The 24,404-nt window shown below is 50.4% G+C and overlaps 1 protein-coding gene across 5 annotated transcripts; it reads left to right on the forward strand.

The window, feature by feature from the left end:
* On the forward strand, positions 1 to 24,127 carry SLC29A1 (solute carrier family 29 member 1 (Augustine blood group)). Of its 5 annotated transcripts, XM_076064683.1 has the most exons (15): positions 6 to 202; positions 2,463 to 2,523; positions 3,463 to 3,619; positions 5,187 to 5,289; positions 6,069 to 6,150; positions 6,894 to 7,060; positions 8,614 to 8,762; positions 10,610 to 10,744; positions 13,570 to 13,670; positions 15,050 to 15,116; positions 16,665 to 16,774; positions 18,007 to 18,112; positions 18,725 to 18,810; positions 19,598 to 19,794; positions 20,614 to 24,127. In XM_076064683.1, the coding sequence occupies exons 4-15, from the start codon at positions 5,261 to 5,263 to the stop codon at positions 20,723 to 20,725; spliced, it is 1,341 nt and encodes a 446-aa protein (XP_075920798.1). In that variant the 5' UTR covers positions 6 to 202; positions 2,463 to 2,523; positions 3,463 to 3,619; positions 5,187 to 5,260; the 3' UTR covers positions 20,726 to 24,127. The 5 variants fall into 5 exon arrangements, with proteins under 5 accessions (XP_075920811.1, XP_075920798.1, XP_075920793.1 ...); XM_076064678.1 differs by lacking the exon at positions 3,463 to 3,619; XM_076064691.1 differs by lacking the exon at positions 2,463 to 2,523.
* Positions 24,128 to 24,404: the final 277 nt, after the last annotated feature.

Below are 24,404 nucleotides of genomic sequence, written 5' to 3' on the forward strand. Positions count from 1 at the left end.
CAAAAACCCACCTCTCTCCCCACTGTGCAGCCAGCACCTCTCCCTCCCTCCCTCACTTGCCTCCCACTTTCCTCGCTCCAGACTCCAGGGGGTTTCAAGGAGGAGTCTGGGTAGCTCATCCCGTCCGCTACCAACGGACAGACCCCGCCAGACACGGGCAAGACTCGGGCCATCAACCACCACCATCACCGCCTCTCGCTTCGTGAGTTACGGTTGTTGTACAATCATCGTAAGGTATATCGGAGAGGCGTAGCAGTACCATCACTTAAAGTGGTTTATAATGACGCGTTTGATCGTGACTTTCAAGTATTTGTACGTGTACTTATCATCATTATGACTTAATAATATACTATGATAGTATGTTTTTTGTTTGCATTTTGACTGCAGGTATTGTGGTTAATGCAAACATTAATCCTTGTAAAAAGGTTTCAGTTTTGTTGGCAGAAAAAAGGGGAAATACCCTATTATTAAATTTTGGTACTGGCAAAGGAGGTCTAATGATGTAGATCATTATGATTATAATTAACAAATCAGGAGTGGCAGTGCTTTTTTGGACAAGACACGCGCTGGAATGAAAGTGTGATCGGTGTTATCGGTGTGATCTCCGTATCCTGTGATGGTCACGGTGTTTTTAGTTGGGTGTGTGTTGTTTTTACAGCGACTCATCCTCGCACTTTTGGTTCTCGAGTTCACATAGCGGAATGGACGAACTAACGAATTTCAATCCGTCAGCAGTCGCATGATGGTGACGATGGTTATGACGATTGTGATTGTTTTACCCGCGTTCATACGTGAAAGGCTCACTGAGTCTCTTTCAAGAGGTTCCTGCCAGGTTTTCCCCAACTGAGTAAATTGGCAGGTAGTTTTTTTGTATGTAAAATTTTGCGAATTTGGATCACGACGCCGACAACGCGTCATGATCCAAAGTGACGTCATGGGATCTTTAACGTCTACCTTGTAAACACAGACGGCGGTTCATACACCCGCAGTTATAACCAGGGCGGCCGCTGGAATTGAACCCTACTCTGCAACAAGCCGTGAAACGCGCTGCCGCCAGGCCGTGTCACAGCCGACGATAACCATCTTGCAAAACATTGACAATATAGCAGCGTGATGATGATGATGGCGATGATTTAAAAATCATCGTAATCCACCCATTCGTCAAGAGGCGTATCTCGCGAGGGATGACATCTCGCTAATTCTTCCTGTGAAGTGTTGTCCACTCTCCTGCTCGGGTTACACCCTTTGCCAATAAAAAAAATCTCGTTTTGTGTTTTCCTGATTTTGGTGGATTACTCATTCTCGTGTCACCTTTTACTTCTCGAATATTTCCACTTCCCAACATCCATTGTTCAATAAATAAATAGTGCTATGGTGGCCTCAACTCGCGAGTGACGGTAACAATAGTAGCCTGATGAAACTGGGCTATTCAATAGCGTCGTAGGTACAGGGGAACGATTGTGAAGTGAGTGGGTACGAGTAACCGAAGGTTTGTGGTGTGTCCCTGAAGGCAATTGCTTAATACCACGATTGTATCTCGGACATTTTATAGTTGTTACAATTGTTCCGTTGGCGTCACGCTGCCTTGAAACTCACAGCTAGTTCCATTCAGAGGTCCCGCCACAAAGCAATGTAACGGCCTCGGGAAGGTGACATTACAGAACTACTGCTGAGGTCTCTTCAACTGCCTCCTATTCGCACTTGGGTGGCGCTTCACCATCGCACGTGCCCTGCATGGCAATTTAGATTGAAAATAAAACCTCACACGTGGAACTGATGGAAGACATTGGAACGGGTTAAAGTTATTCCGACGAGTGAGACGCCTGATCTGGCTGATCTGGGCTCATGGACTGGCAGGTGATGGGGGTGGACGGGGGGTGACATCTGGGGCAGAATGCGCCATCGGCAAAATCAGATCGTTCCGTGCGTTCCTCGTTCCGTTTCGCTCCGAACATTTGTTCAACGTTCGTTTAATGTTGACTGTGCCGTGACCTCCATGCCTGTGTTTCTATGCCCCCATCCCTGCCCCCACCCACTAAACAAGGTCGGCACTGCAGGTTTGGGCCCCCTACCCCACAATTCTAACCCGAACCACCTCCTGTCCAAAACCCCTAGGCAGTCCGCGTGGCGGTCACGCGGGGTTTCGGGTTGTGAGACAGGGAGCAAGGGGGCTTGTGTGGGAGTTGTGGGGAGCAGGACGTGGGGGGGGGGTAGCAAGGGGGGTGTAGTGGGGTGTCACGTTTCATATCTCGGAGCGAACGCGACGGCGAGCCGCGCGTCATGCAATGCGGTGTTGGCTTTAGCCGAGTTTGCGAGCGCACGTTGTGTCTGTTCATTGTCGGCTGGCTCAAGTGCATCCGGCGCGGTGATGAATGGTCGCGGTCAGTGGGGCGGGCAGCGTGGGAGGCAAGAGGGCAGGCAGGGGGTCCTCTCAGTGCCGTGTGTGCTCGTGTTACTTGCAGTACGGCGACGGTACACGGACTGCAAGTTTACAGCGCCGCGAGAAGTATACGGCGCGTCTTGGTGAGGACTGTGTATTTTCACACACGCAAAGACAAAGATCCCCCGTATAGCCTGTGACAGGCTGTTGGCGCAAGTGTTGGTGGCGAGCGCATTCGAAGGCCGGCACGGTACTGCGGGATCTGGGTGGGTGTGTTTGCACAACGCCCGGCCGCCTTTGTCTCCCTAGTGGCGATGTTTACACGTCGCACCAGGTACTCGTTTGAGGCTGAGTTGACCTAGGAGCGACCCAGAACCTCATATGATTGTCACTGGTGCTGGTGGCCGTGAGCGGGTTCGTAGTGCAGCGTGTGAACACACACACACACACACGTGTAACATCCGTAACACATGAATACAAAAGACCCCCACCGGCGTGCATGTGTGAGTGTCGTGTGTGTGTGGCCAGTCAGAAGACACGCAGGACACGGCCGCCTTTGTCTCCCCCCCCCCCCCCCCCCCCCGTGGGCTAATGTTCACACTCAGCGATCGGTTCATACGTCAACTTCGGGTTTAAACGTCGATCACTCGCCGATGATGTTAACAGTTGGCCGGAAATCGAAGTTGGGTAGCCCGAGTTCGTAGCACGGTGCGCTGACCGCTGCGCCACCGCTCAGTCGCCCCACGTGGCTGTCTCGGCTGACCAAGTCGCTGATGTTGAAGGACTCGCGACGGGGAGACTGGGTGATGGGGGCGGACGAGGGGCGCTACCAGGCCTCGCGATATGCACCTTGGCGCACGGAGGTTGTAATGAGGAGCGCGCTTCACATTGTGTCATTATGGATGGAGCTGCTGATGACGATGCTGCTCCTGATCTTCGTCTGCTGTTGATGAATGATGCCGCTGAAAATAATGAAGATGCTGATGATCTTGTTGCTGATGATGATGATCCTGCTGCAAATTCTGCTGACACCGCTGCATCTTACATTGATACTAAACGTGATGATTTTGCTCCTAACAAAGGTGTCGCTGCTGTTGTTGCTGATGGTGATCTCGCTGCTGACGCTGACAATCCGATGATAATCCTGATGCTGATGGTGACAACTTTAATCTTCCCGCTCATGATTCTGCTGCTGCTAATGACGACGACGACGCTGATGATGATGCAGTGCGGGATTGCGTGAGTCCTGTCCGTGAGTCACGTGTGGCGAGAGCCATGTGGTAGAAGATGGGGAGGCGGGCATGGTGATTACTACCTGGAAGGACTCGCAAGGGGGGTTAACGATTTACCTGCCCCGTGCGAGCGTGGGTCGTGAGTGAAAACACCGACCCAGCGACCAAAAATAACCAGAGTAGCCATTGCCAAGGGATATAAATACGGCGCGGTGATCACGAGGTCACGGCGGGGAAAAAGTTACAACCTCACGCGCATACACAGGCAAAGATCCCCCATATAGCCTCAACATAGTTTTTTTCTGGCAAGTGCCGTTGGCGAACACCTTTGAAGGCTGGATCGTCACACGAGGGGGTGGGTAGCCAAGCACCACGCCCGACCGCCTTTGTCTCCCTAGTGGCGATGCTTATACATCGCACCAGGTACTCATTCGAGGCTGAGTCGACCTAGGGGAGGCCCAGGACCGGTTCAGCTAATCGTCACCGGTGTTGGCCGTGTGCGGGAATCGAACCCGGGTCTCCAGGTTCGTTGCGTAGCGCGCTAACCGCCACACTACCGCTCCCCACATACCGACAGACACACAGATGCAATGGGTTCAACTGAGTCGCAGACGTAGACTTGGAAGGCAACACATTTATTCAACTCCAACACACGGGGTAATTTTCCCTTTAACAGAATAACAACCTATGGTGGTGACCACCAGGCTAACTACACTAGTTACAACACTAGTCACAACGTAACTGGTGTAGTTAACCTGGTGGTGACCACCCGGCTAACTACACTGATTACAACGTAACTGGTGTAGTTAACCTGATGATGACCACCAGGCTAACCACACTAGTTACTACACTAATTACTACACAAGTTACTACACTAGTTACAACGTAACTGCTACTACGGACCGGGACCAACGGCTTGGGTCCGGGTCCACGTGTTGGAGACTCGTTGAACGGAGATCGTAGATGAAGGGTTTCTTCCAAGATGAACAACCCTGGTCCCTCGCGGGACCCGGCTTATATTCTCTGCGGCGTGGCCGACTCCGCCCTCGGCCACGACCACCGTCCAGAATCCTCGGGAAGGAACTGGGTCCCAATCACGTGACCACCCCTAGCCCCCACTTGGGGCCCCGTTTGTAGACTTAACCGGTCACGTGTCCTCCCCGGGTCAACCAGAGTGCCATGGCCTCGAGTAACCTCATCCTTCGGCCGGCACTCACACACCCTGTCCTGTAGGGGCTGGCACTGCACGCCGAGCGTGGTGCCATCCGGCGCTATCCACCAGCGCTTTTTTAGGGCCAGGACTACACCCACATCCTCGTGGTGCATGTTCGCGATGTCGTTACACGGCACGCTGTGCCTCTCTGGGGCCGGCACTGCACGTTGACATCCCGCGATGTCACCACACTTACATCAACACGTGCAATCTGGAACACAAAACACTCACGCGCAACGATTTCCCGACCGTCACTCGGCCACAGCAGTAGGTCTTTAAAGTGGACCAATCTTTTTTTTTAAATCAACATTTCACCTCTCTCTCTCTCTCCTTTTCTCTCCCCCCGACTCACACACAACAGCTGCTGCTGCTGCAGGACTCACCCGCTCTCTTCCCACTCAACCCGCACCTCCAGGGACAAAGTCGTTCCCAGGGATGGCATCGACTCTTCCACCCAAGGATAGGTAAGGGACCTGAAATAGTTCGATTACAAGTACATGGGACATTTAATGATGACGATCAATATCAATTAACAATGTGCAGTCCTTTGTCAATCCACTGCTGAATGAGGGCCTCCCCACGCTGTGTCGGGTTAGGGGGGTTAAGTGACCATACTGCACTGCACTGGTCAATGAGGGATTGGTGAAATACACGCACATTGTCAGCGATGATCTATCTACTGCTGGACGAATACCTTCCCACGGCGTTTCGGGCATGGAGGTTGTTTGACCATACTTCATACTACATGATCAGTGCTGGTTGGTGAACGGATGGGGGTGGTATGATTTGTTCAGATATAATTCGCCACTGATGTTAGCCATGACCGAGAATCGCGCTCAGGTGACCGGGTTTATTTAGTGCAGTGCCCTAACCACGGCGCTGCCGCTCCACTCTTTGTGACAACAAATACATAAACAACGCCATCCAGATGTGTGAGTGTCATGCGCCCCACGGCACACACACACACAGCCTTTGTGGTGAACACGATATCTTGTATCCCGATGATGTAATCTATTTATACAGGAAATCCTCACCGAGCCTCAAGGCCGCTTTTCAAGAGGACCCTGCCTTTGAGATATTTGTCCCAATGCATGATAAAATAATGCTGCTGCTGCTGGTGATGCTGATGACGGTGTTGATAACGGTGATAATGGCGTTGGTGGTGGTACTGCTGTTGATGGTGGTGCTGCTGTTGATGATGACGGTGGTGGCGGTGTTGATGATGGTGGTGTTTACATTGCAGATACTGGGCTGTGTGGCTCGCCTTCTTCGTACTTGGTGTAGGAACTCTGCTGCCATGGAACTTCTTCATCACTGCCAACAAGGTGAGCATTACTGCCACCCTTCCATCCTCACCACCATCAAACAAAGGCAGAGGCCGCCCTCCCTGTAGCCTTTCGCAGACTGGTTGAGCGAGTGTCGTTCGTGAGCACATTTGAAGGCCGTCGCGGCACTCAAGGGGGCAGTATGGCCAGCACCACACCCGGTCGGTATGTATGTTCAACTTCTTTCGCACCATACGTAGCCAACCATGCTAACCGGAGGTGCTATCGTCTCACCCTGAACTGATGTAAACACAAAGCGCCAGGTACTCGTCTGAGGTTGAGTCGATCTAGCGCAGGAACAGGACCAGTTCAGATATCAATCGATACTGACCCGAGCCAGGGCCAGGAATTGAATTCCGGTGTCTGGGTTTGTAGCACCGAGCAAAATGTTGGACATGGTGCTGAACAACAACAACAACAAGTGGTGCAACCAGTAAAGACATCGGAGAGCTTTTCTGATGCTGATGTTGCTGCTGCCGATGATGATGCTGATGATGATGCTGCTGATGATGATGCTGCTGTTAATGATGATGCTGCTGATGATGCTGCTACTGATAATGATTCTGATGATGCTGCTGATGATGATGCTAATGATGTTGCTGATAATGATGCTGCTGCTGTTGCTGCTGCTGATGATGATGCTGCAGATGATGATGCTGATGATGCTGATGATGCTGCTGCTGCTGATTCTGCTGATAATGCCGCCGACGATGATGACTGTGGCTGCCCCTTCCCGTTGGCAGTATTTCGAGGAGCGGTTGGCCGGCGAGGTGGAGGCGCGGGGAGGTAACTCCAGCGAGGGCCCCAGGCCCCTGACGCCGCTGCAGAGGAGTTTCAGCAACGCCATGACGCTGTGCGCCATGTTGCCCATGCTCGTCTTCACCTGCCTCACGTCCTTCCTGCACGCCAGGTACAGAGTCAGCCTGGTCAGTGGCTTCGCGGGTCGGTGGGCGAGTCGGTCGGTCGGTCGGTCGATCGGTCGATCAGTTTGTCTGTCTACCAGTCAGTCGGTCAGTTGCGGTCTGTCAGACGGTTATTGGGTTGGTCGGTGGGGTTAGTTGGTCCGTGAACTGGCCCGTCAGCTGGTCGGTTGTTTGGCTCGGTCAGCTGGTCAGTCAGCTGGCTCGTCAACCGTTCAGTCGGTCAGCTGTTTGGTCAGCCAGTTTGTCAACTGGTTTAGTTGGTTGGTGGGCCAGTCATTTATTTGGTTTCGCAGTCAAGTTGGTAGGTCAGTCAGTCGGCTTTTCAGCATAGTTTTGAGAAATCCCATTGACATGGCGATTTCATAAGTAGTTCTCCAGTATCTACTTCTGTGTGCTATTAACTAAAGAGAAGGGGGCGAGGCGGTTGCACAACGCTGCGAGACTTCCACGTGGATTCTTCGTCACCCATGACGTGACGCTGAGAGCGCAGTCATTCCCTAACCTCGGGCAAAATGAAAAAAACAAATATTGAACTCCAAATGAGACCACAAGCTTCAGGCAAGGGAGATCTGAGACGGAAAAAGAGGAAGGAATACAGGATCAAAGAAACACGGAGTGACAACCAGAACCTGAATGTAAATATTTTCAGATACTATTAGTTAAAATGAAAGAAAGATCAAAGTAACTTTTAAGTTATATCCTATAGAGAGTTTTGCCTGCGACTTGTGACCTGTGGTATGTGAACTGAATGATGGATTAAGCTAAGAGTGTGGGGGGGGGGGGGGGGGTGAGATGAAAGGTGGGAGGGGGGAGACGGAATTTGATTCAGGAATGGGATCAAGACGTGGGGGTTAGGCTGGCAAAGCGTTGAACCTTCTGACACGACGATAATTATATTTTATTGGCAGGGGATTGTAATTCTTAGGTGAATTTCATGGAATGACCAACTTGGCTTTGAACAGAAACACGAACCCGAATTTCTTTCAGCATTTGTTTTTAGTGTGCAGGGGAGGTGAGCGATTGAGAGGGTGGCTGGGTCGGTACGTGAGCGAGCGAGTAGGTGACCACATTCGTGAACGAGTGGGTGGGTGAGTGAGTCAGTATGTGGGTGATCGGGTGAGTAGGTGGGTGAATGAGTAGGTGGGTGCGTGAGTGGGTGAGACAGGAGGTGGGTGAGTTAGTACGTGAGTGAGTGGATAATCTTGGTGGGTAAGTGAGTGCTGTGTGTGTGTGTGTTGCTGGGTGTGATGGTGCTGGGTGCTACGTGTGTATGTGTGTACTGAAATGAGTACCTGGGGCGATCTGTGAACATCGCCACAGGGGAGACAAAGGCGTCCGGGTGTGGTGCTGGCACCCCCACCCCATCGTGTGGCATGCCAGCCTCAGCGTGTTGTCCTTCCCCCGCACCTCCGATGAGCGCGGTTGGCTACGTACTGTGCGAAATAAAGTTCAACGTACACGTGCGTAGGTGCGCGATAACAGCACTGGCCCCCAGCAGTCTGTTAGGGCTATACGGGGGAGCTTTGTCTTCGTTGCGCAGGGTGTCACAGAGAGTGCGTGTCCTCTCCGGCCTCGTCGCCATCCTCCTCCTCTTCGTGGTCACGGCGGCCCTGGTGCGCGTCGCCTCGCTCGACTCCCGCCCGTCGCTCTTCTTCTCCATCACCATGGCCTCCATCGTCCTCATCAACTGTGAGCGCGCGTCACACAAAGATAAAGATCCCCCCCCCTCCCACCCCCGTATAGCCTCAACAGACTGTCGGGCGCAAGTGCTGTTAGCGGGCACTTATGAAGGCCGACACGGCACACGAGGGGGTGGGTGGCCAACGCCACACCACACACGCTCGGACAGAAGTTCAGAAGTTTATTTTCCCCGAGTGAAGCCCATTGGGCGAGCTAAGAAACTCTTTTTTCAAGGGCGACTCGGCCGGCAGGCGACGTCAAAGCAACAAAAGACGAAGATTCTCCCCCCCCCCGTGTAGCCTATACAGGCTGTCGGGAAAGTGCAGTTAACGAGCACATGGTAAGGCCATACACGGCGTACAGGAGGGGGGGGGGGGGTGTAGACACCACCACGCCTGACCGCCTTTGTCTCCCCAACACCGATGTTTACACACGGCACCAGGTACTCATTTGTACGGCTGAGTCGACCTACGATGGGCCCCGGGAATAGGTTCAGATATTCATCGCTCGTGTTCCGACACCCCGAGCGGAAACAATGGGAGAGATGCTCGCGGATTTCCGTCGCTGGGCGATGTTCCGCATGGCCTGCCGTCAGCGCACGTTCATGGCCGGTGGGAAACAGCCGTGACTTGTGCAACACCTGCAACTCGACCCATTTGCTGAAGATAATCCGCTGCGTTGTCGATCACGGCCGTCGCCTCGGTGATACGTCCACGGATTCAAATTCCCACTCGGTATGTTCTGGGCCGCTGTTGGCCTCTGAGTAGGTGGCTGTTGACCCGTTGCCACAGCCGGAGCGAGAGGTATACTGGATGCGGTGTGCCGGGTGCAGAAATATTTTTCTGGGCCCGGCTGAAATTAATGAATGCATCGATTGATCTGTCCCGTTGTTGGTTGATGATGGGGAGAGAGATAAGAAAAAAATCAAAAAAAAGACAAATCCATTGATACTGAACTTTTGTCAAGATGAGAGCCAGGCCTTGTTACGTGTGGCCCTATCCAGCAGGCCCTGTCATTGTGCGTCAACCCCGTTGTAAGCGGAGCCAGACCGAGCGTTAGAGCTCAGTCGTGGGTACTGAGAGGCCCCGGGAATGGACGGCATCTCCCGTAACATAACCCACGGCCGCGGCACAATCACGCTGCGGTTTCGGACGTTGCACGCCGCACCTGCAAGCGCGTGGGGTCCGGTCCCCAGCAGAAGCGAAGCCACTAAGAGTGGAGTGGAGCCGAGATGGGATCCGGGTGTCGAAAGTGCTCATTAGGATAATGCTGCTGCAGTTAATGAGGATGCTACTACTACAGCTGTCTCGTGCTCTCTTTTCCTTTGCCCACACTTCTCTCCTTGAATGTATTTTCCTCTCCTCTCCACTCCCCTCTCATCCCTCATCTCCTCTTTCTTGTAATCGTCCCTCCTCTCCCCTCCTCTCCTCCAACCCTCCTCTCCTTTCCTCTTCTCTCCCCTTCCCTCCCCTTCGCTCCTTCTCCCTCTGCTCTATTTTTTTTACGATCAGAGGAAACAAGAAGATGCTCGGTGTAGTCGGCACTTTGCTTCGTTCATCATTTCGTTTTTTTTCAATGCTTTGCTTTATGTGCCCCCCCCCTTTTTAAATGAAAGATTTCACAAAAGATTTCACGCTATGCTCTCCTCCTTCTCTCTCTCTACCCCCCCCCCCGCCTCTTGCTACCCCCTCTCTCCCTACTCTACGTCTATGTTCCCCCTGTTTTCTATGTAATATTTGTAAAAAAAATGTTATCCCATCTCCTCCCCTCCTCCAACCCTCCTCTCCCCTCCCCTGCTGCCCACCCCCCTCCCACCCATCCACCCACCCATCCACCCACCGTCGCACTTTGCACAGCGTTTGGCGCGGTGCTACAGGGCAGCCTGTTTGGCCTCGTGGGACTGCTGCCCGTGCCCTACACAACGGCGCTCATGAGCGGCCAGGGCATCGCCGGGGTCTTCGCCGCACTCTCCATGATCTCCGCCATGATTTGTGAGTTGCAGTCACGGCCGCTCGCTCACCGGCAGCCAGTGCCGGTCGCTCACCGGCTGTCTTGACCGGTCACCCTAGTCACGGCCAGTTACCGGCATTCACGACCGGTCACTCACCGGCAGTCACAGCCAGTTACTGGCGGTGTTCGGCAGCAGAAAGCGTCGACGGTTGTTGTGCTCAACTGCATTGTGCGATAATGTCCCAGAAACATGGACAGCAAAATTGGTGTACGCTACGTAAAATAATTAAGGCCTCCATGTAGGCTGCATTGGTCTTGGAGGTTGTTTGACCATACTTCACCACGCGGGTCATCACAGATTGGTGAAGGAGATGGAGGCACCGCGACTTGCCCAGGTGTCACTCGCCACAGATTTTAGCCGTGCATGGGAATCAAACTCATGTTGACCCGGTTCATAGTGCAGTGCGCTAACCACTGTCCCACAGCTCTATACCCTGCCCGTAGAATACATTGGATGTAATCGCAATCCATCAAATAGTGATGAATGTTTAGTACGGAACAGCCTGGTTATTTAGTATATTATTATTTTACCAGAGAGAAAGAGAGAGAAAGCCACGGTGAATACGGGTAGCCAACTGTGTACATCCTGTCTGCGAGTTACGCTGGACTATATATATAAAACTGGGTCCCAGGGCTCCCTTCCTCCAGAGAAACAATGTCCCAATAATAATAATTCACAGCCCATTGTCAATCCACTGATGTGGGGGGGGAGGTGACGACCTGGGTCCGATTCGTCCGGATGTCACGCGCCACTGACGTCAGCCGTGGCCGGGAAATCGAAGCGAGTTAAGCACGGGGGTTGTGACGCAGCGTGCCCACCACTGTGACGTTCCCAGCCCCTCCGTCCCCGCCCCCTTCCCCGTCAGATGCACAATTTGAACCTTACAGCGGGACCCCAGGGTCCCGAATAAACGGAAGTCAAAAATCGTAATTAACTCATTTATTTTTGGCGACTCCGTCCCACCACGCACATAAACGCCGCGACCCACCAGCAATCAATCCTCTCCTCGTTCTTCACCAAGCACCCGTCGTTGCCAAAATTGCCGTAGTCACAAACAAAAACTTTGAAAATTTGATTAGCGCATCGTGTAGAGCTCGTCGAGAGGAATAGACTGCCCTTATCGTTCGCCTTCAACAGACATAAAATTACATCGCAACGCAGTTTATGCTAGAGCCGGGGGCTTGTGGGACCCCGGGTTCCCTCCATAAGGGTAATTTGTTGAATCGCTTTATCGCTTTAAACTCATGGCAGTGCTCACGACGCACGCACGTCCGTCGAATCGGGCACGCGCTCGGGCACGTGTTGCCTAAGGACGTGCACGCAAATCGCGCGCGAGTCTTATGCGAAGCTGGGGCTAACGCAGGCGTGTGGGGGGGGGGGGGGCGTATCCCCCCTTGTTCAGGGTGAAATTTGACTCTAAAAAAAAACCTTTGGTTGATCGCACGTGAACACACGCACACGCATACACCACACATCACACGCCACGGCTACTTCTTCGCTGCTAGAGGCCCCTCGCGGTCACAGGAATGACTGTGGGTTGGTACGCACGCAGCACGAAGGGACTGAGTGCACTGCACTAGGATAACAAACCCACGGTACCACGGGTAGAAAATGTCACGACTCCTCCCCTCTGGTGCCCAAGTAGTGCGGCTCGGCGTCATGTGGCCGTGAGCCGCGTGAAGTCAGGTGACGCTCGGGACGTGTCCTCCATCGCGTGAGCTCAATGGAATGAATGAGACGGAGCGAACACTGCATAAAACACAAACTGGACCCGACAAACACACACACACACATATATATCTCCTCTGAGCGTTGGAATCCATGCGTGATGGAACCATGAGCCTCTCCCCCGATCGTGGCATTTCGTCAATTCGTGGGGGCACTTGGGGTGAATGATCGTTTGCCTCTCAAACGACATGATGAACGAATGAAGGATTTATTGAGCTAACGATGAACAATTGAACGAATCGTATTGATCGTGTGTATGTGGTTAACGGAAGGGGAAGCGTTCACAAATACAGCTCTTGCTTCAAAAAAAGACTCACATCACGAACGATGAATTCAGCAATGACTGAATGAAAAACGTATTGAATGAATGGTGAACTCTAACGATTGAATGAACGATTGAAGGCTACAGGTTAACGCGTGATTGAATGGGAAATTAAATGAGTGGTGAACTACGTCGTGATTGAACGACTGGTGAGCGTATTCGCAAATGAATAATTGAAAGAACCAAGGTTAAAAGATCTGTGAAACAAATGATGAATACTTGACGAGCGGTCGGGCAAAGTGAGGAAGGTGAACAACAGGGGAGGGGGGGGCAGTTAGGGGGGGGGGTATTTGGGAGGGGGTAGTTGGGGGGGGACAGGGGGGGTCAGTGGGGGGGGGGGCATATTCCGGGTAAATCCTGAGACTTTCCGACCCCCACCATACACACTCAGCCCCCCCCCCCGCCCGCGTGGGAGCAATTTAACCTTTCCAAATGCTTCCTTGCTTCCGTGGCCAGGTTCAAAGAGCCGAGTTCAGGAATTATAATTGGCAACGGTTGATATGTGTGGCGTCCAACTCAAAACCGGAGTTCATGCTTCTTACATAACTGCCCTTTCGTGCATGTGTGTGTGTGTATGCTGTGTCTATGTGTTTACCACGTAGACTGTCTCTCTGTCTCCGTGCCTGTCTCGCTGTCTATCTTTCTGCCTGCCTGCATGCCTCTCTATCCGCCTGTCTCCCTGCCTCATTGACTGTCTCCCTGGCTCCCTGCCTGATTGTCTGTCTCGCTGCCTGCATGTCCGTCTGTCCGTGTAGCAGGGGCACAAGAGGAGCGAGACAGCGTGTTTGGATACTTTGTGACCGCGTGTGTGGTCACGCTGGTGGCCATCGTGGCTTACCTGTCCCTGTCTCACCTGGTGAGCTCACGGTCCCGAGCTGGTGAGGTCTCGGAGCATCACATGACATAGGACACACGACACAGAACATAGGACATATGTTACAGAATACAGAACACATGACGCAGGTCTCTGGGCACTTGTTACACATGACATATTACATTTGGCATTTTACACATGACATATGACATCATGCGTGGCACATGACATATTATACATTATGACCGAGGACGTGTCAAAATGACATACGACGCGTGACGTATTTCGCACGACGCATATTTCCCGCACCTCCGGTTAGCGCGGCCGGCTACGTACGGCGCAAAAAATTTAGTTCAACATACGTGCATGCGTACGGCACACCGCTTTAACTTAATTCTCCGGGAAAGCCCACGCCGATGCAGGGCGCGACCTCTCAACCTTCGCCGCGCGGTCTAATTTTAGGGGGCCGTCTGCCAGGAAGAGAAAACAACAAACATTCTAAAATCTCTGTTAGAAAAAAAATGAATCGCGCGCGCGTACATTTAGCCTCGACGCCGGCACACAATGGCATCGACGACTCCGCAGAGACCGCGTGGGCGGATGTGAAGCCCCCCCCCACCTCTCCCCGAAGTCCAGACTATCGTCACTGGCGCTTTTTGAGCCCCCCACCCCCACCGCCGCGGCCAGGATGTTATTGCAGTGCATTGTTTTGGCAGCGGTAGTAATAGTAATAATAAAGACGTCGTTGATTAGTCCGGCGGCTAGATGACCGACCGGAGGAGAGTCACCGGCGCGTATAGAGAAGTGTGCTCGGTCGCATCAGGTCCCAGAAGCGAACAGGGGTCGCGCTTCGGGGTTTGGTTTTTTTCCGCCCCCCCCCCCCCTCGACGTTTGGGATGAGCGTCACGCGCTTTCGAGGATTTGGTTGCCGCTGTCACGTGTGCACGCGACAAGTCACTTCGTTGAGCTGTTACTTGTGGCCAGGTCGCTTCTGAAAAAAAGAGCTGTATAGCTCAGTGGGTGTTACTTGCTAAAATAAACATTAAAAAAAAAAGAAATTAAAGCTTTCTTGACTGCATAAAATTACTCATTGGTAAAGTCACGTATGTAGAAATACCATATAATAAAATTATATAATTTTATGGTATTTCTACATACGTGACTTTACCGAAAAAAACCAATGAGTATTTAAAAAATAAATTTAGTTTTAGTGCCTGGATGGGAGGCTGCCTCGGTGTTGCTGTTGTTGGATTCGGGCTGCCAGGTGGACAGGCCTTCATCCAGCAGTGGAATGACAAAAAGTCCGTACGTTAACATGACGGAGAATAAGGAGAGATCATTTTGTATTCGTGTGAGTGGAGTAATTTCATCACTTTACCGGAAAACTGACTCACTCTTTCCTGGCACTCGTGAGCGCCCAGGAATTTGCCAGGTATTACCTGACCCCCTGCAGAGACCTTGATGGAAATCCCGGACTCATCTCACCAGGTGAGTGCCCTTCACGCCTATTCCATGCACCATAGCAGGGATGGGTGTCACCTTCGGTGTGCAAAACTCGAGTAGCACGGATTTTTTTTTATAAGCCAACAGAGGCGAATTATGTCCGATTCGCTAGAGAGGTGATCACACAAGGGACTCGTTTTGCTGTAGAATTATGTAAAGAATCGACGTTCATCGATAAATCCATGCATCGTTGCAGCCCTTGCAGACCGGCAAAGCGTTTCATATAGGTGCACTCAGATGCAGGGTTTTGTGATATTTATTGTGCAATATTCGGATGGAATTTGAGCAGGCAAAGCATTACCTTTTTTGGGTAACATTAAATAACTTATAATTCATTTACCAAAATACTGTGCATTGATCAAAATGGCTCATCATCATCGATGTCGGTTCAGTGTTGTTTAATTTTGGCAATGAAATAAACTCATTTACCTGCCCACGTGTTAATTTCGTAATTTAACGAAAGGTTAATGATGATGGTGATGATGATGCCACTTGTCCCATGGTTTGAGTTTTATGTTGTAAACAACATGAACAATTTTTGCTGGGCACGATTAAACAGCGCTTGGTGTCTGGAGGCAATTACCAACAGCTTAAGATCATTATCTCAATTATCTTTAATCTATGCCACCTGCTGGTACTGAGTGTCTCAGTGTGGATCCACTCCCTCCTTATATGGAGCCCCCCCCCCCCACCGCCGCCGCTCTGTGTGCGGCAATTACGTGAGTCACATACTTGGTTTCCATGGGAGAGCCAACGCGAGGCAATTCGAGTTTTTGGCTTGAGTTGGCCTAATTTCTCCCGGACCTCCGAAAAAAATAATTTCCCTGCGCGGCTACTTGAGTTACCACGTGCATTGGGCAGTTGTTTGCCGAAAAACACTTACAAGTAAGACTTATTCAGAAACTACCTGCGAGCATTTCTCGATAAATTAATTCCCGGTTATTTAATGTGACATTTAATGCACCCGTTGCCTCCCGATTCACAGATAAACACTGATTCTTTAAGAGTCTAAAACCACATGTGTAAGAACTGATTTGTCCCCCGATTCGTATACAGTATTCTGATTGAAATGAGTTCACGTCACCTCGACAGCCACTATAAGCCGATATAGTCGCCAAAATGTAAAAATAATAATCGTGACGATTCAGAAACTCATAAAATCATGGTGAGTGGGAGGGGGTGTGATTCATTCGACCCCGAGTAAGTAACCGTATGTACATAATACAGCCACTGTCCGCTCATCACAACATAGTACTAATGTATCGACCACGTGATGATGACATTACCCCAATTCTGTATTTGGAGATCGCGTGGCGACCGTTCAAAAGCTGTGGAATCTGGCATCAGGAGAGGTACAGAGAGAGCGTTGGCGAAGCGTGTCGGCATCAACGGCTTTGGCCGCGATCGTGACGTCTCGATCCCTTGAAGCACATCGCAGCATGACAGGCACCATTGGTACCGCGCAAGGCGCAAGGAGGATCCTGTGCGATGCTCTGGCCGTGCGGGATCACAGCGATGGGTGCTGCTCCGCAGATGAGAGGGACCGGGAAGGGCTCTCCGGCGTCGGCGTCATGATGGTGGAGGAGCCTTCGCCCGCGAGCCGCTCCGCTCTCAAGATGTCCGTGGTGCAGGTCTTCTTCAAGGTGAGCGCGCGGCTCCGCGACAAGCGGTCCAGGCGCGTAACGACGCGCCGACTCTTCGACTGGCATCGGTGATTGCGCTCACGGCGCGAGTCGTCGAAATACATTGCTTGTTATGTATGGACGTTGAACTTCTTTCGCGCCGTACGTAGCCAACCGTGCTAATCGGAGGTGCGGGGGAAGGACAACAAACTAGACACACGCAAAAACAGTTCTAAAGAAGTGGATTATCACGTGCCATTGTATAGCAGCCAAATACTATAGGCGCATGTTTCTAAATGTGGAGGGAAATAATCGGAGGACCCGGAGACAAATCCACGCGACCACGGGAAAGGACATGCAAACTCCAATATACAGCAGGAATCAGGGTAGGATCGAACCCACGAGCTTCTGTATACCAGGCAAGGGAGTTAACATCTCGCCACCGTGGCACCCGCGGTTGATGATTATATGCTAATGTTACATTTAGACTAACAAAGCAGACAAAACCATTGTGCGAAGCTGAAGTCACATTTTCTTTGTACGTGATTGCATGGAATCCGTTACATGTAGCCTATTTCGACGTCACACTCGTTCGCTGCATCCCCATTAGCACGGTTGGCTACGTACGGTGCGAAAGAAGTTCAACATACATACATCCCAAGCGTATTTCGTCAACAAACCCGTAAAGGGTACATGCCTATTCACCTTGCTGCAGTGTTGGATACGCTTTGTGGAAGGATGTATACATTTTTACCCATCTTATCGATTTCCCAAAAAACTTAGAACCAAGTGAACAACACTGATTGACGAAGGCCTATTATAAAACATTTCAGAATCAGAATCTGTATTTAGACTGGAGGAATCCGATGACCTATGAAGCTGTTTTGCACAGATCCAGTAGGCATCTCGTCCAGTTTACATTGGATATTCGGCAATAGTTGGTGGTGGTGTTGTCATTGATGTTGTTGTCCTTGATACCGTGTGTGTGTGTCTGTGTGTGGTAGATCTGGCCAGCACCAGTGACGATTATCTGAACCTGTCCTGGGCCTCCCCTGGATCGACCCAGCCTCAAATTAGTACCTGGTGCGGTGTGTAAATATCGCCACTGGGGAGACATAGGCGGTCGGGCGTGGTGTTGGCCACCCACCCCCTGTTGTACCGTTCCGGCCTTTATAGGTGCTCGCTAACAGCACTTTCCTCTACATCCTGTTAAGGTTATACGGGGGGTCTTTGTCTGTGTCTGTGTGTGGTAGATCTGGCCCATGGCGATCTGCGTGTGTCTCGTGTACACGGTGACCCTCGCGGTCTTCCCGGCCGTGACAGCGGGAGTTCAATCCTCCAGCCAGGATCCCACGTGGCGTGAGACAAAATGAGCAACGCACTCACACGGATCGCTCTGTCTCTCTCGTCCCCTCGAAGCCCCTGCTGCCCAAGAGGACAGAGATGATTACCGACCCACGATGGATGTCCCAAACAAATGCCATCGCAGAAATGCGTACGGTTATCATAATTTGTGACGCGGTAATAATTATCGCCACCCCAACATCATCATCATCATCATCTTCTTTGGGTCTTTTGGTAAAGTCACATAGATAGGTTTTTATTTGAACCTATCTCCGTCACTTTACCGAAAGACCCAAAGAATATGAATTCCTGCAGTCACGAAAGCTTTAAGTCAAGAATCATCATTGTCATTCAATCGCACCACGGTCGGTGAGAATTTCACCCGATCAAAACCATCCGTTTGTTCTGTGACCCTGAATACTGACCATACAAATAGATAGGAGACAAACCTGAACCCTGACCTTAAACTTAATATTTACGGTAACGCTGGCCCTAACCCAATTGACACTGACCCCGCCTCTAATACTAAATCTGACCCTAACCCTACTTTCGACCTCACCCGTGTCACTGACCGTGGCTCCATGCCCCCCCCCCCCACCACCCTACATGTTCCCTGGCCGTGCCCAGGCCGGTTCTTTGTGCCCGTGTGGTGCTTCTTGTTCTTCAACATCCTCGACTGGGCCGGGCGAAGCGCCACGGCTGTCTTCATGATCGTGAGTCCCGCAAACCGACCACGGCATCCCAGCGGTGGATAGACCGTGGCTGATGATGACATGCATTATGATAACAAGTGATGGTGATGATCGTGATTATAGAAATAATGATGACCGTGATCATGACAACGATGATGATCACGACAAGAATAATGATGGGAATGATTATGTTCACGACAGCGATGATGGTAATGATGATGGCAAAGATGACAACAATGAATGAGATGATGATGGTGATGATGAAGACGATGACTGTGATCGTGATGACGGCAACGACAGTGGTGGTGACTATGACGACTTTGACGATAACGGCGACGATGGCAATCCCAGCGATGACGACGTTGACGGTAACGGGGCTGATGGCAATGCTAACAAAGACAAATTCCCCCCCGAATAGCCTTTAAAGACTGTTGGGGCAAGTGCCGTCAGCGAGTAGCACCTACGAAGGCCGGCACGGCACGCGAGGGGGTGGGTGGCCAACGCCACGCCCGGTCGCCTTTGTCTCCGTCGTGGCGATGTTTACACATCGCACCAGGTACTCATTCTAGGCTGAGTCGACCTAGGGGAGAGCCATGACGAATTCAAATAATAATAATCTTCACTGGCCGGTGTTGGCCGTGAGCGGTAATCGAACTCGGGCGGCCGGGTTTGTAGCGCAGCGCGGCGCTAACCGTCGCACTTCCACTCCGCACTGACTACGATCACGATGACAGCGACGACGATGGCTATGACGACGACGATGGCTACGACGACAACGATGACGATGATGACGGTGCCGCGCGTGCAGTCGAGCAGCTGGCTGCCACCCGTGCTCGTGTGCGCTCGCTCGCTCTTCATCCCGCTCTTCATGCTGTGCAACGCGAGCCCCGACAGCCGCTCCCTCCCGGTGCTCTTCCACCACGACGCCGCCTACATCGTCTTCATGATCCTCTTCGCCTTCAGCAACGGATACCTGGCCAGCCTTTTCGTGTGCTTCGGAACAATGTGAGCGAGCGGTCGCGCGAGTGCGCAGGGAAAGGTGACCTTGATCGTCGTCGTCGTCATCATCGCCACAATCGTCAGCATAATAATTGTTACAATCGTCATAATCATCACAATCATTTTAATAATTGTCACAATCTTCCTCATCATTATCACAATCATCATTACAATTGTCAGTCATCTTCATCGATAGTGTGGGCAAGGAAGGTCATGTGCCTTCATGTTAGCGGTGCTTTTTATTTAAATCACGTTTGTTGTATCTTCCCCCCCCCCCGCCGATTTTGTCCGGCGAGAATACGAATTCATTCGGAGCTCCCGGGGCGCAGTGTGTCACCCCACTAGCGATATAAATTAATGAATTAGCGATAATAACATTGCCTGCTGAGCCACACAACCAGATGACGTAACACAGTGAATTAAACACAAATGCCTTGTTCTGTACAGCGTGGTCCAGATATCTTGTGACCCACCCCCCAATTGATTGGCCCCTAACATATCATTCTAGATTTCGTGACTGCAATGAGCCATACTCTTTGGTTCTTTCGGTAAAGTCACGTATATTATTTTCTGTTTGAAATAAACTTAACTTAACAAATAACACGTTTTAGAGAATTAAATGGGGGGGGGGGGGGGTTCACAGGACATCTGGACCAACCCTATACTACACTCCCACATGTATGCTCCCCACCTTCATCAACCCACACTGAGCAGTATGCTCACGTACGGTAAAAAAAACCCCGCAGGACCCTCGCGGAATAGTGGGGGATTGCTTAAAGGGTGCCGTGCATGCGCACAACCACGCGTCTGTGCTGTGCGCGCCAGGCGGCTGAGCGGACCCGACTCGGAGACAGCAGGAACGGTCATGATGTTCTTCCTTTCCCTGGGGCTCGCCCTCGGTGCTGCCTCCTCCTTTGTCTTCCGAGCATTGCTCTGAGCAGAGGAGGAAGAGGGGCAGAGGGAGGTTTGGGCGTGGGGCCTGAGGGGTGGAGGAGGAAGAGGAGGAGGAGGTGATGAAGACACCGCAGATGCAATGTGTACCCCAGGTCCATTGTGTTCGGTTAACTGAGTAAATATAATAATTAGCACACCATAGCCTGTTCAGTATTATTTCAAGTATTTCTTCAAGAGTTGAAAGCACGTTTTAAGTACCGTGTCAACATTACTTAGTGTACCGAAAGGTACGTGTTAGCCTTTTAGAGGAGATGTCTGTTAGTCAAGCCGTGTCGTATTCCATTTCCTCTGAGGATCGACCAGCTTAGTTTGAATGCTTCGCTTCCGTTTTGAAATCCTATTTTTTTTTACATTACGCCCTCAAGCAGATCACCGCAGAGTGCCTTTTTTTTACAGTCATTTTAAGAGCTTACGACAGGCGAATGCTCCACATCTGAGCCGGCGGTGCTACCGTGAAGAGAAGCAACTGTGACCCAGAAAGGGCTTCAGTGCAACAGAGCAATCACCCTGCGAGACACCGAGAAAGACAACGGTGAGCATCTGTACCTGGACAGATGGACGGATGGACGATGAGATGACCATCAGGGCGGACATGAATCTGCTCGACCGAGTGTCCAGGGTCGTTGTGCCACAGCTTTGCGAGTCAACCAAAGGATGTCAAATACAAAATGTGCCCTTCTAACTTAGGCGCGATGTCGGTTTTTATATCATGTCGGGAAGAGAGAGAGAGAGTTGAAACAGCTGTAATGTGGAGTGTGGCTGCTTAACCCATGGTCATCGACATTATCAACAAGGAAAGTGTGGCGAGAAACTTGCTCGCTCTGTAAATGTAATCTCACTAGCTCACATTACCTGCTGAGCTTGAAGCCAAGGCGATTATGAGCTGAAAAATGAAAACATACCGAAGGACACTTGCTACCGAGCTCTGTTGAGCCACTGTCCAGTTAACGGTCATATAACCTTTACCTCCTCCTGGCGCACGTTATATTGTTTGCATTACTTGGTTGGTTTTTACAAAAAAATGTTGTTACCGAGTATCGATCTGCAGTACTGATTGAAATTCTTATATTATACAAGTGGTTTTGGTTGCCACGTATAATGTGGCTTAATTCTGAGCTGTTTCCTGCTGGCGAATCTATGAATTCAGAAAGTAAGGTTCTTTTCCAAAATCCCTAGATAACAGGAATCATGAATTGTGGCCATGCAACCCCAAACTATGGACCATATAGTAAACCAATTTATCCTGCGCCCATTCAACGGAGATGGAACAGCAAAACGACACAAACCCTCTCCTGAACCCCTCTCGTCTTGGGTAGCAGACCTGTGCATTGGCATTTAGTTTCCGAACACAATGTAATACGCAATAATATAAGCACTTAACAGAGCACATGGTAGACTGAAGCGTCCAAGGGCACAGGTTCATCGATTGTGAACCTTACAGTCACTAGATGTCTAAAATGAAATGTCAATAAACAACTGACCGAGTATAACGCATAGCAAAAGTATGCAGGATCCTGAACACATACCAATAACCCGCCATTCGCCACTAAGTGACGGTGACGTCACCACGGCGTTTGTGCCAGGCCAGGTGCACTTTGAGACGATGTAAAGTGTCGAAAGCTCACTTATAGAGGAGGTGACGGGTTGGCTGACTGAGATGACTAACAAATTCATCAGCCGTACCCCCTACTGTGCCAACGTGCTACATTTTAGCAGCCCGGCACTCTGCTCGTTGTTGTGAGAGTTACTGCTCCACCCTACGTTGTTGTTGGAGAGCGACTGCCCCCAACTGCCCAGTAGCATCCTTCACGAGTCTCCTCCATAGAGGCCGATCTTGACACCGCTGGTACCGGTCTTCGGCAATTTCACTCAGCTCAGCTCCGCATCGTACCGTCCCGCATCAGTCCATCTCTTCGCCAGCCTGAATAAATACCTGCCGTTTCTCCTATATCTGTGCCATGTCCTCGTCCCGGACAGTTGCTAGGTGTGACGCTATTCCGTTTGACGACACGTCGCCAGTAGGTCACTGGGGAAACCCAAAAGTCGATAAAACCTCGGGACAAAATCGCTCGAATTGGCAACAGTCTTGTAACAACCCCCAGAGATTCGATGAATTATGACAATGGGACTAAAATACAGTTAGTCCCTCATCGGTTAACGGTTTTTTCGGTTAACGTTTGGCCTCCCATGAGACCCCATATGGTTTCGACGAACGTTCACGTTTTGATTAGCGGTCACGTGTTTACGTTGTGCACGCGGAGCGCCAATTTCGGCCAATCCGAGCGCTCTTAAGTGGGCCTGAGCCGTGCCCTCGGCCAATCAGTGACGCCCGTTTATGAGCCGTTTAGACGTCGATTGGCTTTGTTTACATTGCGTTTTATGTTTTTTAGCAGTGGAAACAGCTCTCTTGTAGACTCATTGATTTTTTTAAACGTATTCTTCGACGTGTAAGTGAACTCGACTACAGTAATGCGTTATTATCGTTTGTCTACTTTCGCTCCATTACCCTAACGTTTTTCATATGCATTGTAAATTAATTGATCCTTACCCGCACGATCAGATGCATTGTGTATTTTTTTTTAAATGGCAAGAATGTATTTACGGGATACCGTACACGATACATAATCACTGTCGCCATGTATTGACTAAGTAGCGCCATCTAGTGGTGTTGATGGTAGTGTTGAATGTCTCAATTTAACAAACCCCACAACTGGCATGATGTATCTTAGTACTGTATATTGATATACGTTTGATAATAATATTGAACTTGTTAAAAACCTATTGATCTAATGTTCTCTATTATCAAACGTATACGGTACATTCTTTTATATTGTCAATAAGCAAACGTTGTTTATTAGTTATTTTTATATGTACAACAAACGTAACATTTTTAGTTAGTGATTGAATGTTGTCGATTTCATGTTATCGATAATTAAGGACATTAAATACGTTTATTAAATATGTTGTTGATTTTTGAACGTGTAGAAATAATCAAACATAGCGTCAAATATCATGCCACAACACGCTGCCATTTGTGAATGCAACAAACCCATCAGCGTTTCTTGCATAATCCACAAACGTCTGTGTGTGTTCTACACCATTGTGTGCGTCTTGTGTGAAATTCGCGGTTGTCCGGTTTATTATTGTGTGCTTTCTCGTCATTTTACAGATTAGATTTCAGTGGTTGAACGGTTATGGTGATATTTGTCCTTAATGTAATGTAGTGCAAAGTATATTAAATTCATGCACGCAATCCACATCTTTATCATTATTATTATTTACATGCATATGTTCCATATTCTCTGTCACTGTTCATGTATTGTTTTAATCCAACTACCATCGCGGACAATGAACACGAGTGAATAAACAAGTTCTTCTTAAGGCACATTGCTATATGTTCCTTTTCATTATGGAGTTCAGTTTTCCAAACGCCTGCTCTTGTTCACCTCTTCATGTCATGATTTTTATCCGGCAACTTCCTTCAAACCTCTTCACCGCTTCATAGCGCAGTGGTTGGTGCAATGTGCTATGAATCCGACCACCTGAGTTTGATTCCTAGCCACGGCGAACATCAATGGTGAGACATCTGAAACGGGTGCAGAAAACCCAGTGTGGTTGAAGTAGTGTGGTGAAACAATTCCCATCACTGACACATCATGGGG

The sequence above is a fragment of the Petromyzon marinus genome, chromosome 6 (genome assembly GCF_048934315.1).
Source record: "Petromyzon marinus isolate PM22_M1 ecotype Great Lakes invasive population chromosome 6, UKy_Petmar_22M1.pri1.0, whole genome shotgun sequence".
NCBI classification, from domain to species: Eukaryota; Metazoa; Chordata; class Hyperoartia; order Petromyzontiformes; family Petromyzontidae; genus Petromyzon; species Petromyzon marinus.

Bases quoted from the DNA above. Each gene is read 5' to 3' on its own strand.
- SLC29A1 (XM_076064683.1), top strand. From the start codon at position 5,261: ATGGCATCGACTCTTCCACCCAAGGATAG. The intron at 5,290-6,068 runs GTAAGGGACCTG...TTTACATTGCAG, and splicing joins ACTCTTCCACCCAAGGATAG to ATACTGGGCTGTGTGGCTCG. The intron at 16,775-18,006 runs GTGAGCGCGCGG...TGTGTGTGGTAG, and splicing joins TGGTGCAGGTCTTCTTCAAG to ATCTGGCCCATGGCGATCTG.